Source organism: Gracilinanus agilis, chromosome 4 (genome assembly GCF_016433145.1).
Source record: "Gracilinanus agilis isolate LMUSP501 chromosome 4, AgileGrace, whole genome shotgun sequence".
Taxonomy (NCBI): domain Eukaryota; kingdom Metazoa; phylum Chordata; class Mammalia; order Didelphimorphia; family Didelphidae; genus Gracilinanus; species Gracilinanus agilis.
In genome coordinates, this window is record NC_058133.1 from 167,140,978 (window position 1) to 167,160,958 (window position 19,981).

General features: G+C 37.6%; 1 protein-coding gene across 1 annotated transcript in view; it reads left to right on the forward strand.

Moving 5' to 3' along the window:
* The window catches only part of GON4L (gon-4 like), a 114,758-nt gene that overhangs the window by 12,371 nt on the left and 82,406 nt on the right, over window positions 1–19,981 (forward strand). The window contains exons 2-3 of the mRNA XM_044674236.1: window positions 13,603–13,797; window positions 16,820–16,822. Of these exons, the coding sequence (XP_044530171.1) occupies window positions 13,603–13,797; window positions 16,820–16,822 (198 nt within the window). The remainder of the gene's footprint in view (window positions 1–13,602; window positions 13,798–16,819; window positions 16,823–19,981) is intronic.

Sequence of the window (19,981 nt, forward strand, 5' to 3'; positions counted from 1 at the left end):
ACTTTTAGGAAACCAAATGATTCTTAAATTATATCTTCTTGATCTGTTTTCCAGGTCAGTTGCCCGTGCTATATGAGATATATTACATTTTCTTCCATTTTTTCAATCTTATGACTTTGTTTTAATATTTCTTGTTTCAAAGTATTAACTTTTATTTGGTTCTCAGAAATTTGTTGCTTAGGTATGGTTTTGTACTTCTTGGGCTAAATTGTTAATTCTCTTTCTAAGACTTTCCTCTATAACTTTCATTTCTTTTACTTTCACTTCACTTATAAATTAGTTTTTAACTTAAAGCATTTTTCTTCTAGGCATTTTAGTTGAATTTGTGTCTAGGGTGTAGTTTTTTTCTTTGAGATTTTGCTCATAGATATTTTGGAATCATTTATTTTTTGAGTTTATATCTAGATATTTATTATAAGATTCTTTTTTTTGTTGGGCAGATAAATAACACAGTGGAAGAGTACCGGGCTTAGAGTCAGGAGAGCCTGGGTTCCCAATTGCTTAGCCCCTTGCTAAGACAGAAGGTGAACATTAAAATAAGTGTGTGTGTGTGTGTATGTATATATATATATATATTTTTTTTTTTCATTTGCTCATTTTTCCAGCCTAACTTAACTGTTTTGGACCAGAGGTGGTTCAGTGGATAGAATGCTGGGTGTCTAATTAGGGGGACATGAGTTCAGATTTGGCCTTAGACACTAACTGTAAGATCCTGAGCAAATCATTTAACCTCTGTCTTAGTTTCTTCATTTGTAAAATGGAGATATAAATAGACCTACCTTCCAAGACCTTTTTTTTAAAAATTTTTTAATTTTTTAAACCCTTAACTTCTGTGTATTAGCTCCTTGGTGGAAGAGTGGTAAGGGTGGGCAATGGGGGTCAAGTGACTTGCCCAGGGTCACATAGCTGGGAAGTGTCTGAGGCTGGATTTGAACCTAGGACCTCCTGTCTCTAGGCCTAACTCTTAATCCACTGAGCCACCCAGCTGCCCCTCTTCCAAGACTTTTGTGAGGGTAATATGAGATAATGAAGGCACAGTATAAATGCTTTTATCATTGGTGTTTTTCTTGTTATTTGAGTTAGGCCCAGTCTCTTCACAGTTCTTGTGGGGGATCCCTGGGCTGTACTTGTTGTTCTTCTGGGTCCTGTCATATCCATTGTTACATTCTTCGATGATATCAAAGTCAGCCCAGGCTAGGGACTTGTAGGCTTATATCATGCAAAAGCATTCTAATGTAGGTCTGTCTACCTGTTTTGAGCTTCACAACCTTCTCATATATATTTGGGTCTAAGCAACACACCTGTAATCTTGTTCTTGTTCTAGTTGACTTTTGCTAAATTAAAATCCTGTTAGTTCTTTGGAAGATTTTGTAGGTTCAGAGTTATAGAATTTCAGGCTTCCCTTTGGGTAGAGCTTCCTGCCCTAGTTATTTCACTTCAAATTTCAGACTATCTAGGGGTTGGATATGAGGCACTTCTCTCTTCTCTAGAGTCAAAGACCCTTAGTTGCTGCTTGCTTCTATTCCTGCTTCTTGCCCTATACATAGTCTTGGACCCTTTATTGCTTCTTTCTTTGGCCTGTCATGCTTGAACACAGGTTTCTTTCCCAGTTTTTACTGGATTTGTGACCCAGTTCTGGGGTATGAGTGACAGAACTGTCATTTGGAACCTGTTCCTGCTCTTGGCACATTCAGTGATTAGCCCTTCAATGTAGAACGCAAGACCTTTTCTTCACTCAGCCCCCAATTTAGGAACACACGCATAGAACTGGTTAGAACTCATCCTCAGCAACTGCAAACTTCACTGTCTTGTTTTCTATTCCAAACTCGGCTGGAAAATGTCTCGTGATTTTTTTTTTTCCTTGAATTTTTCAGTCGAGACTTGGTGTGCTGTATTTTCCAGGTCTGTTGAGCAGTTGTGAGAAGGAGTTGGACTGCATTACTTCCTCCCTCTACGCCATCTTGGTTAGTTTCTAAAGCAATTAGGCCAGAGAAAATTCCAAAAATTAAAAAAAAACAACCAACCCAGTATTTAACTTCTTGAGTGTAAGGAATGAAAAAGGCTTCTTTGGATTTGGCCAAAAGGTCACTCATGAGCCTCAAGAGAAGTGAGTTGTTAATATTAGAGAAATTTATTGAAGTAAAAAAAATTTTTTATTAGATATGTAAATTGAATAGGTAATTCCTGATTAGAAACCTCATTTTCAACACAGATAGGCTTAGAGAAATGCCAGTTAACACTGAGACTTGTGTGGAGGTCAGCTCTCTCTCTCTCTCTTTTCACCACTACCATGATGTTTCTCCATTCACTAATTTTTTTCAGGGACAGTGAGAAGAGAGAGACATATAGATAGTAGAATCAGAAGATCAAATAGAGAAGTTCTTCCTCCTTTAAGGAAATTTGTTCGTATTTGAAAGGAGAAAATACAGTTAGTGGTAAAGCCACAACTAGAAAGTAAAGTAGTACATTCTGTCTTTATCTCTTCTTCCTAAATTGTTAGATCTTATTGTTTATGTTAGACGAATTATGTGGTAGAATTGGATTTGTTTTTTTCTTTTAGGAAGAGTAATTGGGTTATTTGAGGTAGGGAAGGATGAAAACTATTAAAGTTGTTTGCTTCTTGATGGTAGAAAAAATAGACCTGTGAAGATCCTAGGTCTGTTCTCCTCTACATTTTCTACCTGAGGAGGTATTTTGGATTCAGAGCATGTAGTCAGGCATTTTGAAGAGATACCTTGCTGTAGAACAGTTCTTATCTTTTTCTTGTTTCATAGACAAGGCTTCATTGGCAGCTTGGTGAAGTCCTTGCAACCCTTCCTTCTCAGAATAATGTTTTTAAGTCTGTAAAATAAAATATGTAATATTACAAAGGAAGACAATTTTATTGAAATAAAAGTATTTTTTTTCATATAAGTTCAAAGCCCCACCCTGAAATCTATGGATTCCAAGTTAAGAACCCCTGGAGTAGGGGAAAGCAAACTGGACTTGGAGTCAGGTAAGCCTTCAATTTGAATCTCGGCTGTGTGACCCCAGCAAGTCACTCACCTTCTAAGAGTTTAAGTTTCATCATTGATAAATTGAAGATAGTACTTAATTACTAGCTATTTCATTGAGTACTGAAAGAAAAGTTCTTTTTAAATCTTAAAGTGCTATTATATAGATGAATAGTTAAAGAACAGAAGTACTCACAGCTAGAGACCAAGATACATGATTGTTTTCTCTATTTTATTGTATTCTAATACAGAAATTAGAGGTTTTATGGAGAGAGTTGTAGAATGCAAAATGAAAGAATTGCATGTAGTTTCAGAGTTGCAATTTGAGTATCACATTAGATAAATTGTTTCGTAGGCATGAACTACAGAACAAAATTATGGTACAAAATTATTTATCGATTTGAGAATCTTTATAAATAGACCATCAAAAGAACTGTTGCTATGGTTCATCTCCTGAATAGGAAGAAAACCGTGTCCTTAGGACAGCTACATTATGGGTCTGTGGATTTTAAAATTAATATTGAATAACTAAATATATTTTTATAAAGTTTTTATTAATAATAAACTAACATAAAAAAAAAACTAGAGCGAAAAGATGCTAAACTAACCCAGACCGCTCCCGAGAGCAAAAGTCAGAATAAGGCAGAGCCTCAGAACTTATAAAAACATGACCACACAAGCGTAGACAAAAGGAAAAGCATTGTAGGTAATACAGAAAGGAACTCTGGGCAAAGCAGTCTTTAGGGGTTCAAGATTTTCCAATTATACAGTCACAGAACCATAGCTTTGTAATTGGAAGGAATTGGGGAAGACCTAGTCTAACCTTCTCATTTTAGAGTTGGAGAAACCATGGCTGGGGGTTTGCCTCAAATTACATTGATAGTAAATGTCACAAGAGGGATTTGACTGATTCCACAGTCAGTTATCTTTCCACTCTACCAGGCTTTTGTTTTTTATATCATAGTTTTTTTCTGGATATACCTTAACTCCTTTCATCAAATTAATCCTATTGTAGCAAAGAAAAACCAATTAAACAACACAGACTCATTCAGGTTTTTTTTTTAAACCCTTACCTTCTGTCTTGGAGTCAATACTGAGTATTGGCTCCAAGGCAGAAGAGTGGTAAGGGTAGGCAATGGGGTTCAAGTGACTTGCCCAGGGTCACACGGCTGGGAAGTGTCTGAGGCCAGATTTGAACCTAGGACCTCCTGTCTCTAGAGCTGGCTCTCAATCCACTGAGCTACCCAGCTGCCCCCTCATTCATTGATTTTGTCCCCAGCAAAGTATACAAAATTCCTCAGCCATAGTTACTGACTTTTCTACTAAAAGTTGTGGGACACTCGCCTTATTTCTTTTTTAGGACCAAAATTGATCATTATTGTTCCTTATCCTTTGGCTTCATTTTCATGGTTTTTCTTCTGTTTGTTTCAGTATTGCCATTGTGTTTATTATTCTCTTGATCCTATTTGATTCACTGTGTTAGTTCATATAAATATTTTTTATGTTTCTCTGAATTCTTGATGTTCATTTCTTATATTTCAGTAATATTTCATTCATATGTAATTAGGTCATGATTAATACAAATTTGAATAATGTGAAATACAAGACCATAATTAATATGCCAAAATTCAATTAATGTAACATTTGTAACTTAGTTGAGGATTCTAATATACCCCAATACTGTCAGCCTGCACTTATCTATCATTGAGTGTAGATGTGATATACTGCTTCATATCAATACCAATAGTTGTGTTGATTTTTTTTAAACCCCTTAACCAGTGCTTCCCAAAGTGGGCGCCACTGCCCCCTGATGGGTGCTGCAGTGATCCAGGTGGCGGTGATGACCACAGGTGCTTTTGGGGGCGGTGACTAAACTGTAAGGGGGCAGTGATAGCATGTGACAGGGGGCACTAAATAATATTTTTTTCTGGAAAGGGGGCAGTAGGCCAAAAAAGTTTGGGAAATACTGCCCTTAACAAAATGGATTTAGATGGAAACATTGCCAGCACAAGAGAGAAGAGGCTCACTTACTATATCAGAACAAAAATTTTATGTAATTAAATGGTGTGAATGTGACCATAGGAATTCTAAAATAGAAAGATGATGAAATGCCTAAATCCATGATGTGGAATATTATAAAAACACCCAGGTGGAGGAAAAGAAAAAGGCAGAATTGCATTAGTTGGTTTTTTTTTGTGGTTGGTTTGCAACTATAAGGAATAGGAGTGTTTTTGCTAGAAGCAGAGCTATGTGGATTGAAGATTGCATCCGATTCCTATTCCTCTTAGCAGTACAAATAGACAGAAGCTTCAAATTTAAGTAAGTAGGAATGAAGTGGATGGTGGAGAAATGTTTATTGCAAGTGTTGTTGGTTCAATTGCTTTATCAGTTGCATACTGTTAAAATGATCATAGAGGTGACCATTGTAGATGTTATGTGGAAGAGAGACCCTGTACTATAATTGTAATGGATGACTAGGATTTGACCGACCTAGCTGACAGGGCTGTTCTCTTCAAGGGCTGAGAGCAAAGATGGCTTCACTCTCAGACTTGGCCAATATCCCTATCTTGGAGATTGACTACCTTAAGATCCCCAAAACTGACTTTTGAGTAAAAGTCTCTTCTTTGCCTGGCCAGGCCAGGTCTATTCTCTTCTATTCTCTCTGTCGGTAGATTCCTTTGCTGTCTATTTCTTACTAAACCCCACACAGGTTTCTGAGTCTAGAATATAGATGTGTAACTCAGGTAACTGGAGTTGAAGTGATGGGTTCACCCCAGAGAGGAAATCTCCTCCAAGGCAACCTAGAAATATAAAGTTTAATCAGTTTCTCTTCTCAGGTTAGATCTTCATATACAGGTAGTAGAGATAAATCATGCAGCAACTTTCAGATGATGATAAGAATGGGAACGGTTTGAGAAAGGATAGAGATCCACAGGAGGTCAGAGCTGGGTCTCCGAGCTAGCTTCAGCTTCACAGCCTCAAACCAGCTCCCCTCAGTTTGGCAGCTGGAATCTCCAGACCCCCTCCTTCTACATTCCAACCAGACTTAACCCCGAACCAGGCTTACCCCTGAGACCAATTCCATTTTTCTTTTTGCTGCAACCTGACATTTCAGAAAATTCCCTTTCAAACAGATGGGGATATAGTAGCTAAATTTCTTGTGTTTTGAAGGAAAAATTGAAGAACATGGATACACTGATCATTTTATTTTAATGTAGATTAAACAGGCATATTCTGGAAAGGGATGCCTTCCAGAATTTACTTTCCTTTTTTCAAAAGTGATTTTCCTATACATCATATTAACTTGAATTTTTTTTCTTTTGGGGGAGCATTTTATTTATTTTATTTTTAGCTCCATATTATTCATTTTTGTAAGTGAACAATCCCATAAGACCAAAACTCCACAACATATACCCAAATTAACAAGTGATAAATCATGTTTTCATCTGTATTTCTACTCCAATAGTTCTTCCTCTAGAGCAGGGGTCAGCAACCTTTTTGGCTGTGAGAGCCATAAATGCCACATTTTTTAAAATGTAATTTCGTGAGAGCTGTACAGTGCTCACAGTGCACGCTCCTGTAACAGTGTGTGCTCCTGTAACAGAGCCTGAAAAAAAATTTACTTTATGGCTCCTGCAGAAAGAGCCATACGTTGCCGACCCCTGCTCTAGAGGGAGATAGCATTCTTTTTCATAAGTCCTCAGAATTGTCCTGGATCATTATCTTGCTGTTAATAGCAAAGTCTATCACATTTGATCATTCCACAGTATTGCAGTTACTGTGTATAATTTTCTCCTGTTTCTGTTCATTTCACTCTGTATCAATTCACAGCTCTTTCTGAAATCATCCTGTTCATCATTCCTTATAGAACAATAGTATTCCATCACCATTATATGCCACAATTTGTTAAGCCATTCTCCAATTGAGGGACATCCCTTCCTTTAGTTTTCAATTCTTTGCCACCACAAAAAGAACAGCTATAAATCTTTTTGTACAAATAGGTCCTTTCCCCCCCCACACACTTTTTTTTTTTTTAATCTCTTTGAGGAGATTTAATACCACCTAGTAGTGGTATTACTGGATCAAAAGGTATGCACTGAATTTACTTTTCTGTCTTTTGTCTCTGAAGTATATACCCCACAGTCAAGATTTTTGAGTAAAAAGGTTTGAATAGTATAGTATTATTTTAATTTTTGATTAATAACTTTTATTTTTCTATCATCATTTCCAAATATATCCCTTCCCCTACCCAATGAGCTATCACTTATAAAAAAGATTAAAAAAGAAAGAGGGGAGGAGAAAAGCAGTCTAGCAAAACTAACCAACATATCCATTGAATCTGATAGTATGTAGTAGGTATAAATAGATTTCAAAAGAATTGCAAACTATAACCATACTAAAGAGTAATCACTCCAAATATGGAATGATCATTTCCACGATGTTTTAGATTTAGAGCTGGAAGGGACCTTGGAAGCCGTTAAATCCACCCCCCTCACTTTACAGTTGAGAAAACTGAGGCTGAGAGAAGCTATGAATTGTTCAGGGTTATAGAGCTAGTAGGTGTCTAAGACAGAATTTGAACTTGTCTTCCTAATATCAAACTCAATCCTTTATGCCATTAATAACAAGAGAAATGCAAATTAAAAACTGAGGTTCACCTTCCACTCAGCTAATTGGTAAAGATGAGAATAGTAAGTGTGGGAAGAATTGTGGGAAGATACGAAGCTAGATAGGTATTGTTGGTGGAGTTATGAATCAATACAACCATCTCGGAAAGCAGATTAGAATTATGGAAATGAAGTTACCATAATGTCTATGTCCTTTGATCCAAAGATTCTACTGCTAGGCTTTTTTTTTTTTAAACCCTTAACTTCTGTGTATTGACTTATAGGTGGAGGAGTGGTAAGGGTAGGCAATGGGGGTCAAGTGACTTGCCCAGGGTCACACAGCTGGGAAGTGTCTGAGGCCAGATTTGAACCTAGGACCTCCCGTCTCTAGGCCTGACTCTCAATCCACTGAGCTACCCAGCTGCCCCTACTGCTAGGCTTTTTACCTCAAGCATTTCATTGATAATAAGAGAGCCCCCATCTATACCAAAATAATCATAGGAGCATTTTTTAATTTTAAAAAAATATGTAATTTTTTCCAATTACATGTAAAAACAATTAACATTCATTTAAAATTTTTAGTTCCAAATTCCTCCCTCTCCATTGAGAAGACAAAATTTGATGTAGGTTGAACATGTACAGTCATGCAAAATACATTTCCATATTAGTTGTGGTGTTTAAAAAAAAAACAGAACAAGAAAAATAAAGTTTTAAAAAGTATGCTTTGATCTGCATTCAGACTATCTTTTCTTTCTTTAAAAGTGACTAGTGGGGCAGCTGGGTAGCTCAGTGGAGTGAGAGCCAGGCCTAGAGACAGGAGGTCCTAGGTTCAAACTCGGCCTCAGCCACTTCCCAGCTGTGTGACCCTGGGCAAGTCACTTGACCCCCATTGCCCACCCTTACTAACCTTCCACCTATGAGACAATACACCGAAGTACAAGGGTTTAAAAAAAAAAAAAAGTGACTAGTATTTTTCAACTTAAGGTGTTCAGAATTGCCTTTGCAAGTCATTCACAATCATTATAATTAATGTTATTATTTAATTAATATAATTAATGTTACTATATTCACTTCTCATTCTGTTTACTTCACTTTGTATCAGTTCATTAAGTCTAGGTTTTTCTGAAAGCATCCTGCTCATCATTTCTTATTGTTCATTAGTATCTCATCACAATCATATACTATACCACGACATATTCAGCCATTCCCCAACCGGTGGGCATCTATCCCCTCCGTTTCCAATGCTATAAATATTTTTGTTCCTATAGGTCTGTGTTGGTGAACCTATGGCACACATGCTGAAAGGGGGCTGCTCCCCTCCCCCCTCTCCACACACACCTGAGGACATTTCTCACATCACTGCCCTTCTGCCCATTAGTCCAAAGGGAGCACTTCCTCCCTCCCCTGTCTGGAGTAAGGTGGGAGGTTCACATGTGGTGTGAGGGTTACATTTGGGGCACTCAGTCTCTAAAAGGTTCAAGGTGGTACTTCAAATATGTTTTAATTTGCATTTCTCTAATTAGTAGTGATTTAAAAACATTCAAATATCATGGAGCCATAGATAAGATCACACCAAATTAGAAATCTCAAACTAGATTGTCCCATAGGTATGGGATATGTCCAAATCTGAATACATTATCTTTTCCCCAAAACCCTTCTTTCTTCCTAAATTTCCTATTACTCTCAAGGATACCTCCATCCTTCTAGTCACTCAGGCTTACAATGTAGGCTAGCCATCCTGGGGATCCTCACTCTCACCAGCATCACTCACACCTAGACCATTGTAATCACCCATTGATTGGTCTCCCTCCCTTAAATCTTTCCTAATCCAGTCTATCCTCTACTCAGCTTTCTAATTCATCTTCCTGAGGATCTATTCTCTAATCCCTACTCCCAATTCATTCAGTAAACTCCAGGGGCTCCCTCTACTTCTAGATCAAATACAAACTCTTCCCTTTGGTTTTTTAAAGACCTTTATAACCTGGATCCTTTCTACTTTTCAATCTTCTTGCACTTTGCTCTTCTCTACATACTTTTATGTTCCAGTGACCCTGTTACCATTACTCCTTCTCCCATAATACCCTCTACTTCCAGATTCTAAGCATTTTCAATGGCTGTCCCCCATATCTAGAATCTTCTCTCTTTTCATCTCTTCCTCCCAGCACCCTTGGCTTCTTTCAAGTCCCAGCCAAAGTCCTATCTCCTTGCAAGTTTCGAAACCTTTTCCAATTCTCCTTTATCTAAGTGCCTTCCCTCAGAGATAATTTTCAATTTATTCTGTATATATATATTTTTGTATATAGTCGTTCTCATGTAGTCTTTCCCATTCTTTTTGAGAGCAGAGATTGTTCCTTGCCTGTATATTTATATTTAGTGTTTACTTGCTACAATGCTTGGCACTAATAGTAAACTTCTAATAAATGCTAGTTGACTTACTAATGGGATTTTACCTCTACTTATTTGTATTTTTTGCTTATTTTTCTATTGTTTTTGTTGTTAACTTAATGACTGTATTAAAATAAAACTAATTTCTGACTTGTTAACTTGTTTTACTTACCCAATTACACTTATTCTATGTCCTCTGGGAGTCAACAGGAATAACTAACTAACTATGTCCATTTATGGCATTTAGCAAAAGAAGAAATGAGAAAAGAGCCCTACCCTACTTCTTTTTAAAGGGGGGAGGTTTACTTGTGTGTTATTTTTTAGAGAATTTTTTCAGTATGTTGACCAGTTTTACTGATTTTTTTCTTTTTCATTAAAAACATTTGTTATATGGGATGATTCTGCAGGTGAAGGAATAGAGATACTAGGAGAAATTTTGGTGATAAAAGAAAGAACATAGCAATAAAAATTATTTTTAAAAAGAAAAATGTATGATACTCAGAGCAAGCCAGCAAGGGTTGTCCTTCTATACTTGAAAAGGACCAAAATGAGCATAAATTGTATTTAAATAAGGCAGAGTTGCACAAAGTTGTCGGCTGTACTCTCTCTTCTAGAGTCATTCAAGGCCAGTGGCATGACAAAAGTCAAGAGGGCTGGTGATGGCTCTTAGTGCAGTAGTTGACCATGGTTTCTTTGATGTCTAACCAAGCTCTCTTAGTGTTCCATAGCACTTCCTTCATCCATCTTCATGATCGTTGGAACAAATTGTTGGGGGAAGTCTTCACACACTTTAAACTCACTAATAGGTTTCAAGCTTATGGGTTACCCTCAACCTGCGTTAGCCTATTTGCTGAGGCGGTTTTACCAGGTATGGTTGCTGTATGTGCTGTAGTTTCTTGAACCAGCAGGTGAGTTTGGTGAAAGGTAGACACCAAACATGGATGAGCAGCTCTGGAAAGGTCTTGGCAAGCCCTCACACCAAAGGTGTGCCCAAAGTGCAACTTCTAGCTGCCTGTGAGCACAAAATCCCTCCCCCTACCCCATGAAACATTGGAAGGAGGAAGTGCTCTGCTCCCATTGGGAGGCTGGACAGAGGGGTGGGGCATGCAAAAAAAATGCCCTCAGTTGCTGTGGAGAGAGGGAAATGAGCAACCCTTTCTGTGCTTCCCAGCCAACTGGGCATTAGGGGGTAGTAAAGGAGTTTTAATGATATAGATTGAGGAGAGTAGTGTCATGGAATGAGATAGCCCTTATGTGACGGGTAAAGAAAGCTTTTTGTTCTCTTAAGGCTAATTGTTCCAGACTGATTAAATGTTCCTTAACTTTTTTCCTCCTTAAGCAACAGAGTAGACTCTTTTCACTAACAATGTAGTTGGAAAAATTTTTTAAAACCTCCTACTTTCTATCTTAGTAATAGCTTTAAGGCAGAAGAGCAAGAGCTAGGCAAATAGAGTTAAGTGATTTGCCCAGGGTCACACAGCTAGGAAGTATCTGAGGTCATATTTGAACCCAGGTCCTCCTGACTCCTGGACTGGCACTCAACTGTACCACCTAGCTGCCTCCACAAAACAAACAAACAAACAAACAAACAAACAAACAAACAAAAACACTTTAAAACTGAAATAAATGGAGATCTTTTAATAATATAAAACATTAAACTGTTAGAGCATAGGTTCAAAAGAACTCCAAATTGTTATGGACAATGGTAGTAGCAACTGAACAAGTGCAAAACTCCCTAAGGTACTAGTTTAGAGGACATTTACTTTAAAGGATAAGTTATTATATGTTTAACTCTCCTCCCCTTCCAATGTTTCATTACTCTAGTTCAGTGATGGGCAAACTACAGCCTGCAGGCCAGATGTGGCCCCCTGAAATGTTCTTTAGGGCTGTGGGACATTATTCCTAATCTGATGAATACAATGAGTAGGATACAGTACAATGAAACTTCGAAAGAGTTGCTTTAGTAACAGACTGACAGATGAGCATTTCCTTTCCTTTGGCCTCCTTTTTAAAAAGTTTGCCCATCACTGATCTAGTTATATGCCTGTCCTTAAAAGTAGCTTATAAAAGAAAGAAACAGTATTTTAACAATGGACATAATCTTCCACTAGAAGACAAAGTATATAACTTGCGATTGTGAATGAAATACTTTTTTCCATAAAGGATTTTGAAGAATCAAATTCAAGCTGAGGACTGTACATTTGAATATGACCAACATTCAAACCATAGCTTTTTGTCTTTTTGACATTGTGAAACCATATAATAAATGATCAAAGGATGAACAAGGTTTACTGCTCACATTTTTTTTTTTTTACTGGACCTGTGATTTTACTAGTATAGGAAGTTCTATACCAATGCAAAGGAACACCTGCTTTGCAGCTTTTGATCTTAGAGCTGCCCAGGACATTGAGGATCATATGATTTACCTAGGATCTCATAGCCTATGTGGGTTAGAGACCTTCCTTGAAATCTGACTTTAACTGACTCATAAGCTAAACTGTCCACAATGCCATACTTCTCATACTTAAACAAACAAAAAACCTCTTACTTTCTGTCTTAGTAACAACTCTAATACAGAAAGGCCAGCTTTTGGGATTAACACAGTAAATGAGGTTAAATGACTTGATCATACAGCTAAGAAGTATCTGAAGTCATATTCAAATTCATGTCAGACTCTAGCCCTGGTGCTCTATTCATTGAATCCCCTAGTTGTCCCCGTGCTTCTCATACTTTAAAGGCATATAAGCCTTGTGCAAGTTGCAAAGTAAAGCTACCTAGTATTGATGTCCTGAACTAGGGAGGTTTTAGTATGTGTGTAATGGGAAATGATTGATGTAAAAGATATTATGGAAATAAAATTTTCAAGTCTTGTCAACTGATTAGATATATGGGGAAGAGTCAGAGTGAAAAATAGAGGATAGCTCCTAGGTTGTAAACTTGGATGGTATCCTTAACAAATAGAGACATTAGGAATAGGTGTCGTTTTAAGGGACAGATAGTAATTTCTATTTGAACATATTAAGTTTAAGATGCCTATGGGACATCCAGGGGAAATATTCAGTAGGCAGTTGGAGATGTGGGCTTTGGGCCCAGAAGAGAAATGAGAGCTGGATATGTAGTTTTGGGAGGCATTGGTCAGGTTGAATCCATTGGAGATAAGATGATCTCAAGAGAATATGTAGAGAGAAGATAGGAGGAGACAGTCATCACAGAGCAGACTGTTTGGGCATGCTTCTGACTGCAAAGTTGGCTACAGGGGGGTTAACTTTTTCTTTCACAGCAACCCATAAAGATCATCCTACTCACATATAATTTATAGTTCATTTAATATGGTGTTTATAGTTGTTTTTATGTCTGGGTTAGGAACACGGCTTGTCATACACATCATTTTTGTAGCAGAAATAGATTTTTCTTGTATAAATTTGACTTATTGCAACTTTTCCAAGAATCTGGTTTTAAGTTTAAAGGTTTTCCTTTCACATAAGTAGTAAGACATGGATACTATCATATAGGTATGCACTTTTATCCTGGTGCTGATTGAGTAATTGGTAGTTTTTTTATAAGACAGAAGAGTGAGATTACTGACCACATGGCATTACATTTGTACCATTCTGCAGGAAAACCTCAAATGCAGTCTGAAGAGGAGGGACCTTTGCAGCAGTTAGGCTGCCACTCTGCAAGGTTTGGAACTCAGCCAAAGAAATCCTCCCAGCCAGCAGTGTGTGCTTCTCCTCAAGAAAAGGCAGCCAGAACTCCACCAGCTCATCAGAATGAAGAAGATATGGAGGATATTGGACTGTTTATTCCACTTGGTAGGTGTCTGGAACCTTGGATTAGCATGGTCATAATGTGTTAAAATACAACTACAGATTTTTTTCAGGGAGGATAACCCTTTAGGTTTTTACTGGTCTTGTTTATATTTAACACAATGAATTTTTTTTTAAACCCTTACCTTCTGTCTTAGAATACTACTGAGTATTTGTTCCAAGGCAGAAGAGCAACAGGATTAAGTGACTTGCCAGGGGTCACATAGCTAGGAAGTGTCTGACAGCAGATTTGAACCTAGGTCCTTCAATTCTATCCAGTGAACTATCTAGCTACCCCTAACCCAGTAAATTTTTAGTCAAGCTTCTTGGTGATATCATTATCTCTATCAGGGTAAATCTTAGTATTAGACACTCCATAATACTATCATCTGCTTGCTTAATACCTTCTCTTGAACAACAAGAAATCGTACTGCTTTTTTGGTCATTTCAGAACCATGTTTTTCATATATATAGCTTCTCTGTTTTATATGAAGTATTAGGAAATTCCAGAATATTTGGAATTCTTTGCTAAAATTAAAGAACAGAGACACATTTCAAAGCAAGATAAAATATAATTTGGAGATTATCAGTTTTTTAAGTTATCTCTTTGTATTATTTGATCCTGTCCCTTCCTACCTTCTTTAACACATTACAATTTCAGTCATCCCTTCTCCCTAATTTTCAAACTCATTCTATCTGCTGGTTCCTTCTCTGATGCCTTCAAACATATATGTCTCTTCCCAGTCCTTAAAAAATTGTCACTAGGGGCAGCTGGGTAGCTCAGTGGAGTGAGAGTCAGGCCTAGAGACAGGAGGTCCTAGGTTCAAACTCGGCCTCAGCCACTTCCCAGCTGTGTGACCCTGGGCAAGTCACTTGACCCCCATTGCCCACCCTTACCAATCTTCCACCTATGAGACAATACACCGAAGTACAAGAGTTTAAAAAAAAAATTGTCACTAGACCCTACCATTCCCTCAAGCCAGGGGTCAGCAACCTTTTTGGCCGTGAGAGCCATAAACGCCACGTTTTTTTAAAGTGTAATTTTGTGAGAGCCGTACAGTGCTCACAGTGCGCGCTCCTGTAACAGTGCCTGAAAAAAGATTGACTTTATGGCTCCTGCAGAAAGAGCCATACATTGTCGACCCCTGCCTCAAGCTAGCTTCCTATATCTTTCTTCTTTTTAGCTTAACTGCTTGAAAAAGTTCTCTTTACTTAGTGCCACCATCTTTTCACTCAGAAATTAACCATTTCTAGTCTGGCTTCTAACGTCACTCAAAATATACATTTGACATCATTGCCCGCTCTCCTGGAAACTTTCCAGTCTGAATTTTCATGATGCTTTCCTCTTTGGTTCTTTTCTTAATGGATGACTTCTTCTGAGTTTCCTTTATTGGCCCATCCACCTCAAGATCTCCTAACTGTGGATGGTTCCCAAGGTACTGTCCTAGTCCTTTCTCTTCTCTGTCTACATTCTACATTCTTGGTTTCCTCATTAATTCCCATGAATTTCGTTATTGTCTCTGTGCATATGACTCACAGATTTATATATATATATATATTGTGTGTGTGCATGCCTGTATGTATTTCCAATTTATATATCCAGAGCCTCTCCTTTTCAGGCCCACATTAACAGTTGCCTATTATATATTTCAAACTCTATGTCTCAGTGTCACCTGAAATTCAGCATGTCTGTAACCCAAGTCCTGATTTTTCCCACCAGACACCTCTTTTCCAAACTTTCCTTTTCTTGTTAAAGGCACCATCAACTTTTCAAGTCTCCCACATTCATAACCATTGCGTTTTCCTTAGCTCTTTACTTATCCCATATATCTAGTTAGCTGTCATTTTTACTTTATAACATCTCTCACGTTTGACTCTTTGTTTCCATTCACACAGTTACCAATTTAATACAGGTCTTCATTACCTTTCAATTATATTTTTTTAAACTCTTAACTTTCATCTTAGTATTATTTCTAAGACAGAATAGTGGCAAGGGCTGGGCAATTGCACTTGCCCAGGGTCATAAATCTAGGAAGTGTCTGCAGCCAAATTTGAATCTAGATCCTCCAGACTCCAGAGGTGGTACTCTATCCATTGTACCTAGATGTCTCTCAACTAGATTGTTACAGAAGTCTCCTAATCAGTCTCTCTGTCTTCCACATTTCTGCCAAAGTGACTTTCTGATTATGTTACTCACCTATTTGGTAAACTCCAGTGCTTCTTTTTGCCTCAAGGATCAAATATAAACTCCTTAGTTTAGCTTTTAAAGCCTTTACAGTCTGGCCTCAACTTTTCTTTCCAGTCTCATTGGTCATTTCATTCCCTCTAACACTTTGCAGTCCAGACAAAATGGCCTTATCTTTTTCTATTCCTCAAACTGAACATTCCATCTCCTCTCTCTCTCTGCCTTTGTATGGGTCATTCTTGATGCCTGGAATGCATTCTCTCCTTACTTTTGCCTCATAGAATCCTTTTTTTCTATCAAAATGAAATTTATGCATCACCTACTGATAGTGCATTCTTTTTATTTTTTTTAAACTCTTAATTTCTGTGTATTGGCTCCTTGGTGGAAGAGTGGTAAGGGTGGGCAATGGGGGTCAAGTGACTTGCCCAGGGTCACACAGCTGGGAAGTGTCTGAGGCTGGATTTGAACCTAGGACCTCCTGTCTCTGGGCCTGACTCAATCCACTGGGCTACCCAGCTGCCCCCTGATATAGTGCATTCTTTTTGAAACTACTTTATGTTTATTCTCTTTATAGTCTTTATTTGTTTATATATGTATTTATTGTCTACCTCATTGTCTACCTAGAATGTAAGCTCCTCCAGAGTAGAATTGTTTCAGTCTTTGAACTTCAACAAAGAATGCCTAGTATTAATAAAAAATACCTGTGTTCTAACTAGTGTAGAGAATGTGTCTACTGCCTGGCACATGATAGGTGTTTAAAAATGCTTGTTGATTGTTTTGGGGTTTTTTTTTTGGTTGTTGTTTTTAAAACACACTCTGTCTTAGTAGTAACTCTTAAGACAGAAGGTGGGCAAGAACGAGGCATTGGGGGTTAAGTGGCTTGCCCAGGATCACACAGCTAGGAAGTATCTGAGCTTAGATTTAAACCCAAGCCCTCCCAACTCCAGGACTGGATCTTTTTCCATATACTACCTAGCTGTTCCTTATTGTTGTTTGATTTAACTCTTCCTTTTCCCATAGGATGGCCCTTCAAATATTTGAAGAGAGTGAATATATCCCTTTAAATATTGTCTTTTCCAAGCTAAATAGCTATCATTCTTTCATTATATACTCATACTATCTGGTCTCTAGATCTCTCATTATCCTATATCATTGTCCACTTTTTAGAAACTTTCCAGCCTATTATTGTGGTATTGTAAGGAATTAAATTAAGGGTTGAACTAAATATGTGAGAATTTTAAGATAATGCTGTGGTTGCTGATTTTAAAATTAATATAGCCCAAGTCAAAATAACTTTTAGCAGCTTTTATTTACAAAAAAGGTGGAGAGAGTGAAAGTAGAAAAATGTGAAAGGGGGTATAAGTCTAGTTTATTGCCATAAATGTTGCTCTGGTCCCGGGCTCATTAACCACTCAGCCAGAGGACATGGTGGTGAATTAAGCAAAGTTTTAACACATACAGCCTCCAAGAAGGAGAGGCCTCTCTGGAACTAATCTCCCCAGAAGCCAGGAAAGGAAGTTCAGCTTTTCACTCACCAGGAGAAGATCCAAAGGGAGAAGATCCAGGAGCAGTCTTACCAGAAGCAGTCCAGGAGCTGCAGTCCTAGTCCAAGCTCCTTCAACCCGAAAATTCAGGACGAAGACCTCTTGCACAGGAAGTTCATTGTCTTTTATAGTCCTTTCTTTACGTCATTTCCTGTCCCTTCCTCCCCTTTATGGGGACCAGTTGCAGTCTTTAAATTTGCTTAGCACTGCCCAGGAGGTGGTCAGTCACTTCTGGAGTTGTCACCCACTTTAGTAAGTGACTTGCAGACCTCCCCAATGTAAAGGTTAAATTTAGTGGTTGGACTTAAATTATATGAAATAACGTGGTCACAAATCAGAAGTTTATTTACAAAATAGAGGGGAAACAAAGTAGAGAAATGTGAGTAAGGTTAGAAAAAATACCTATACTAGTCCTCAGCCAAGAGGGCCAGTAGTGATTAACTTCAAGGCTTCCTTCAAGATGGAAGCTAGTTTCTTAGGAAACTAGGAAAGTAGTCAGCCCTTTTCAATCACCCAACGAAGTAGTCCAAGAATCAGAATCCAAGTTGAAGCCACGATCCAAGCCAAAGTCTCCAACGAAGTTCCCTTGAAGACTATCTCCAGGAGAGACTCTTCACCAGACTCAACTTCACCAGACTGCCTTAGGCCCAGGATTTTGTGGCTTTTATGGTGGCTTCTATGATGGTTTCCTGTTCCTGCCCCTCTTCACAGGGGTCAATCACAGTTTCCAAATTGTCCAGCCCTGCCCAGGGGCAGTATCTGTGGGATTGACTTCTCATCTCTAAAAGATGTTAACTCTCCTTCTAGGATTCACACGTTTCTGAATTGTCATCCAGTTTGGATTGCATGTTACTGAATTATTACCTAGTTAGCATGAGGGTTGCAGACTTCCACCTATTTAACGTTAAGTAGGGGTGTCTTCCTTTTGGAGGTGCATACTTCTGTAGTAAGAGTTTCCCTTACTTTAGGGTTAAGTATGGGTGTATTGCTTTTGTAGATCAATTCAAAAGTAGACAAAGGAGAGTTAATGCTGTGCTCACATTCTAGTAAGTTATTGTTAACCAGAGCTTAACTTCAACTAGGCAAAGAGAACAAAGGATTCCCTTTTCACAGTGTATTCTGAGTACACTCAGAATAGACAAAGAGAACCAAGAATTTCCTTTCACACCTATTTAGTGTTAAGTAGGGGTGTCTTACAGCTTTTGGTTGGTTAAATTTAAAAGTAGGCAAGGGGAGAATCATCCCATCTTCACAATATTAAGAAAATATGTCTGATGTAATTGGACAGGGATAGATTTTGCCTTGACTGTTGCTTCCATTGTCCTGTCCACTGTCCATTTCTTTTAATGTAGCTTGATATCACAAGTATCCCTTCCACATTGTGAATTTCCCAGGGTTTCAGTATATTATAGGTGGTATAAAAAATTAAATGGGAATTTTTTTGGAAGCTAAGACAACATATGAAAGACCAGCAGATAGCACAGAAAAATGTTTAAAAACTCAGAAATGCATAAAATATATGTACAGTATTGTATATTACCAATATATTTTATCTTTTAATATCATAAATATAAACAATTTCTTTTTGAAAGTTAAAAGTTAGTGAAAGAACACAAAAACCACCAGATGACACACAAAGGCTAGAAATATAGAGATATCTTTAAAAGTTTAGTAATGCATAAATTCATATGAAGTACTGTAAACATCCCATAAAATAAGAAAATTTCAGAAAACTTCTCTGATATGAAGGGAGGGCCAAAAAATTTTACTCAAATTTTCCAAATTATGGGAGTGCCATTCCCCTAACCTCCACAATGTAGAAAGAATACATATAATTTATTTTGTGCTATATTAAACTTACATTCCAATAAAACTGCCATATCTTTTTTTAATAAAATTTAATCCAGTCTTAAATTTATAGAGTTGATTTTTTTAAAGTTAAGTATTATAATTAAATTCATTAAATCTCATCTCATTAAATTTGGCCCAAAGTTCCTACAATTTTTGAAATCTTCTAGATCAGTGATGGGCAAACTATGGCCCACGGTCCAGATGCGGGCCCCCAAAATGTTCCATCTGGCCCAGCAACATTATTCCTAATCTGATGAATACAATGAGTAGGGTACAATACAATGAAACTTCAAAAGAGTTGCCTTAGAAACAGACTGACAGATGAGCATTTCCTTTCCTTTGGCCCCCTCTTTAAAAAGTTTGCCCATCACTGTTCTAGATTATAACAGTCTTGGCACATTAAATAGCCTTCCCAGTTTTGTGTCATCAGCATATATGTTAAGCCTGCCAGCTATGCTTTCATTGAAGTGATATACAAAAAATGTTAAAGAGCAGAGAAAAGCACGGATACCTGAGATACTCTAAAGAGCTTTTGTTTAAAATTGACATTGAATCATTAATGAGTATTTCTGATTCACATAAATGTATTTCTGTCTTGCTCATTTCTCTC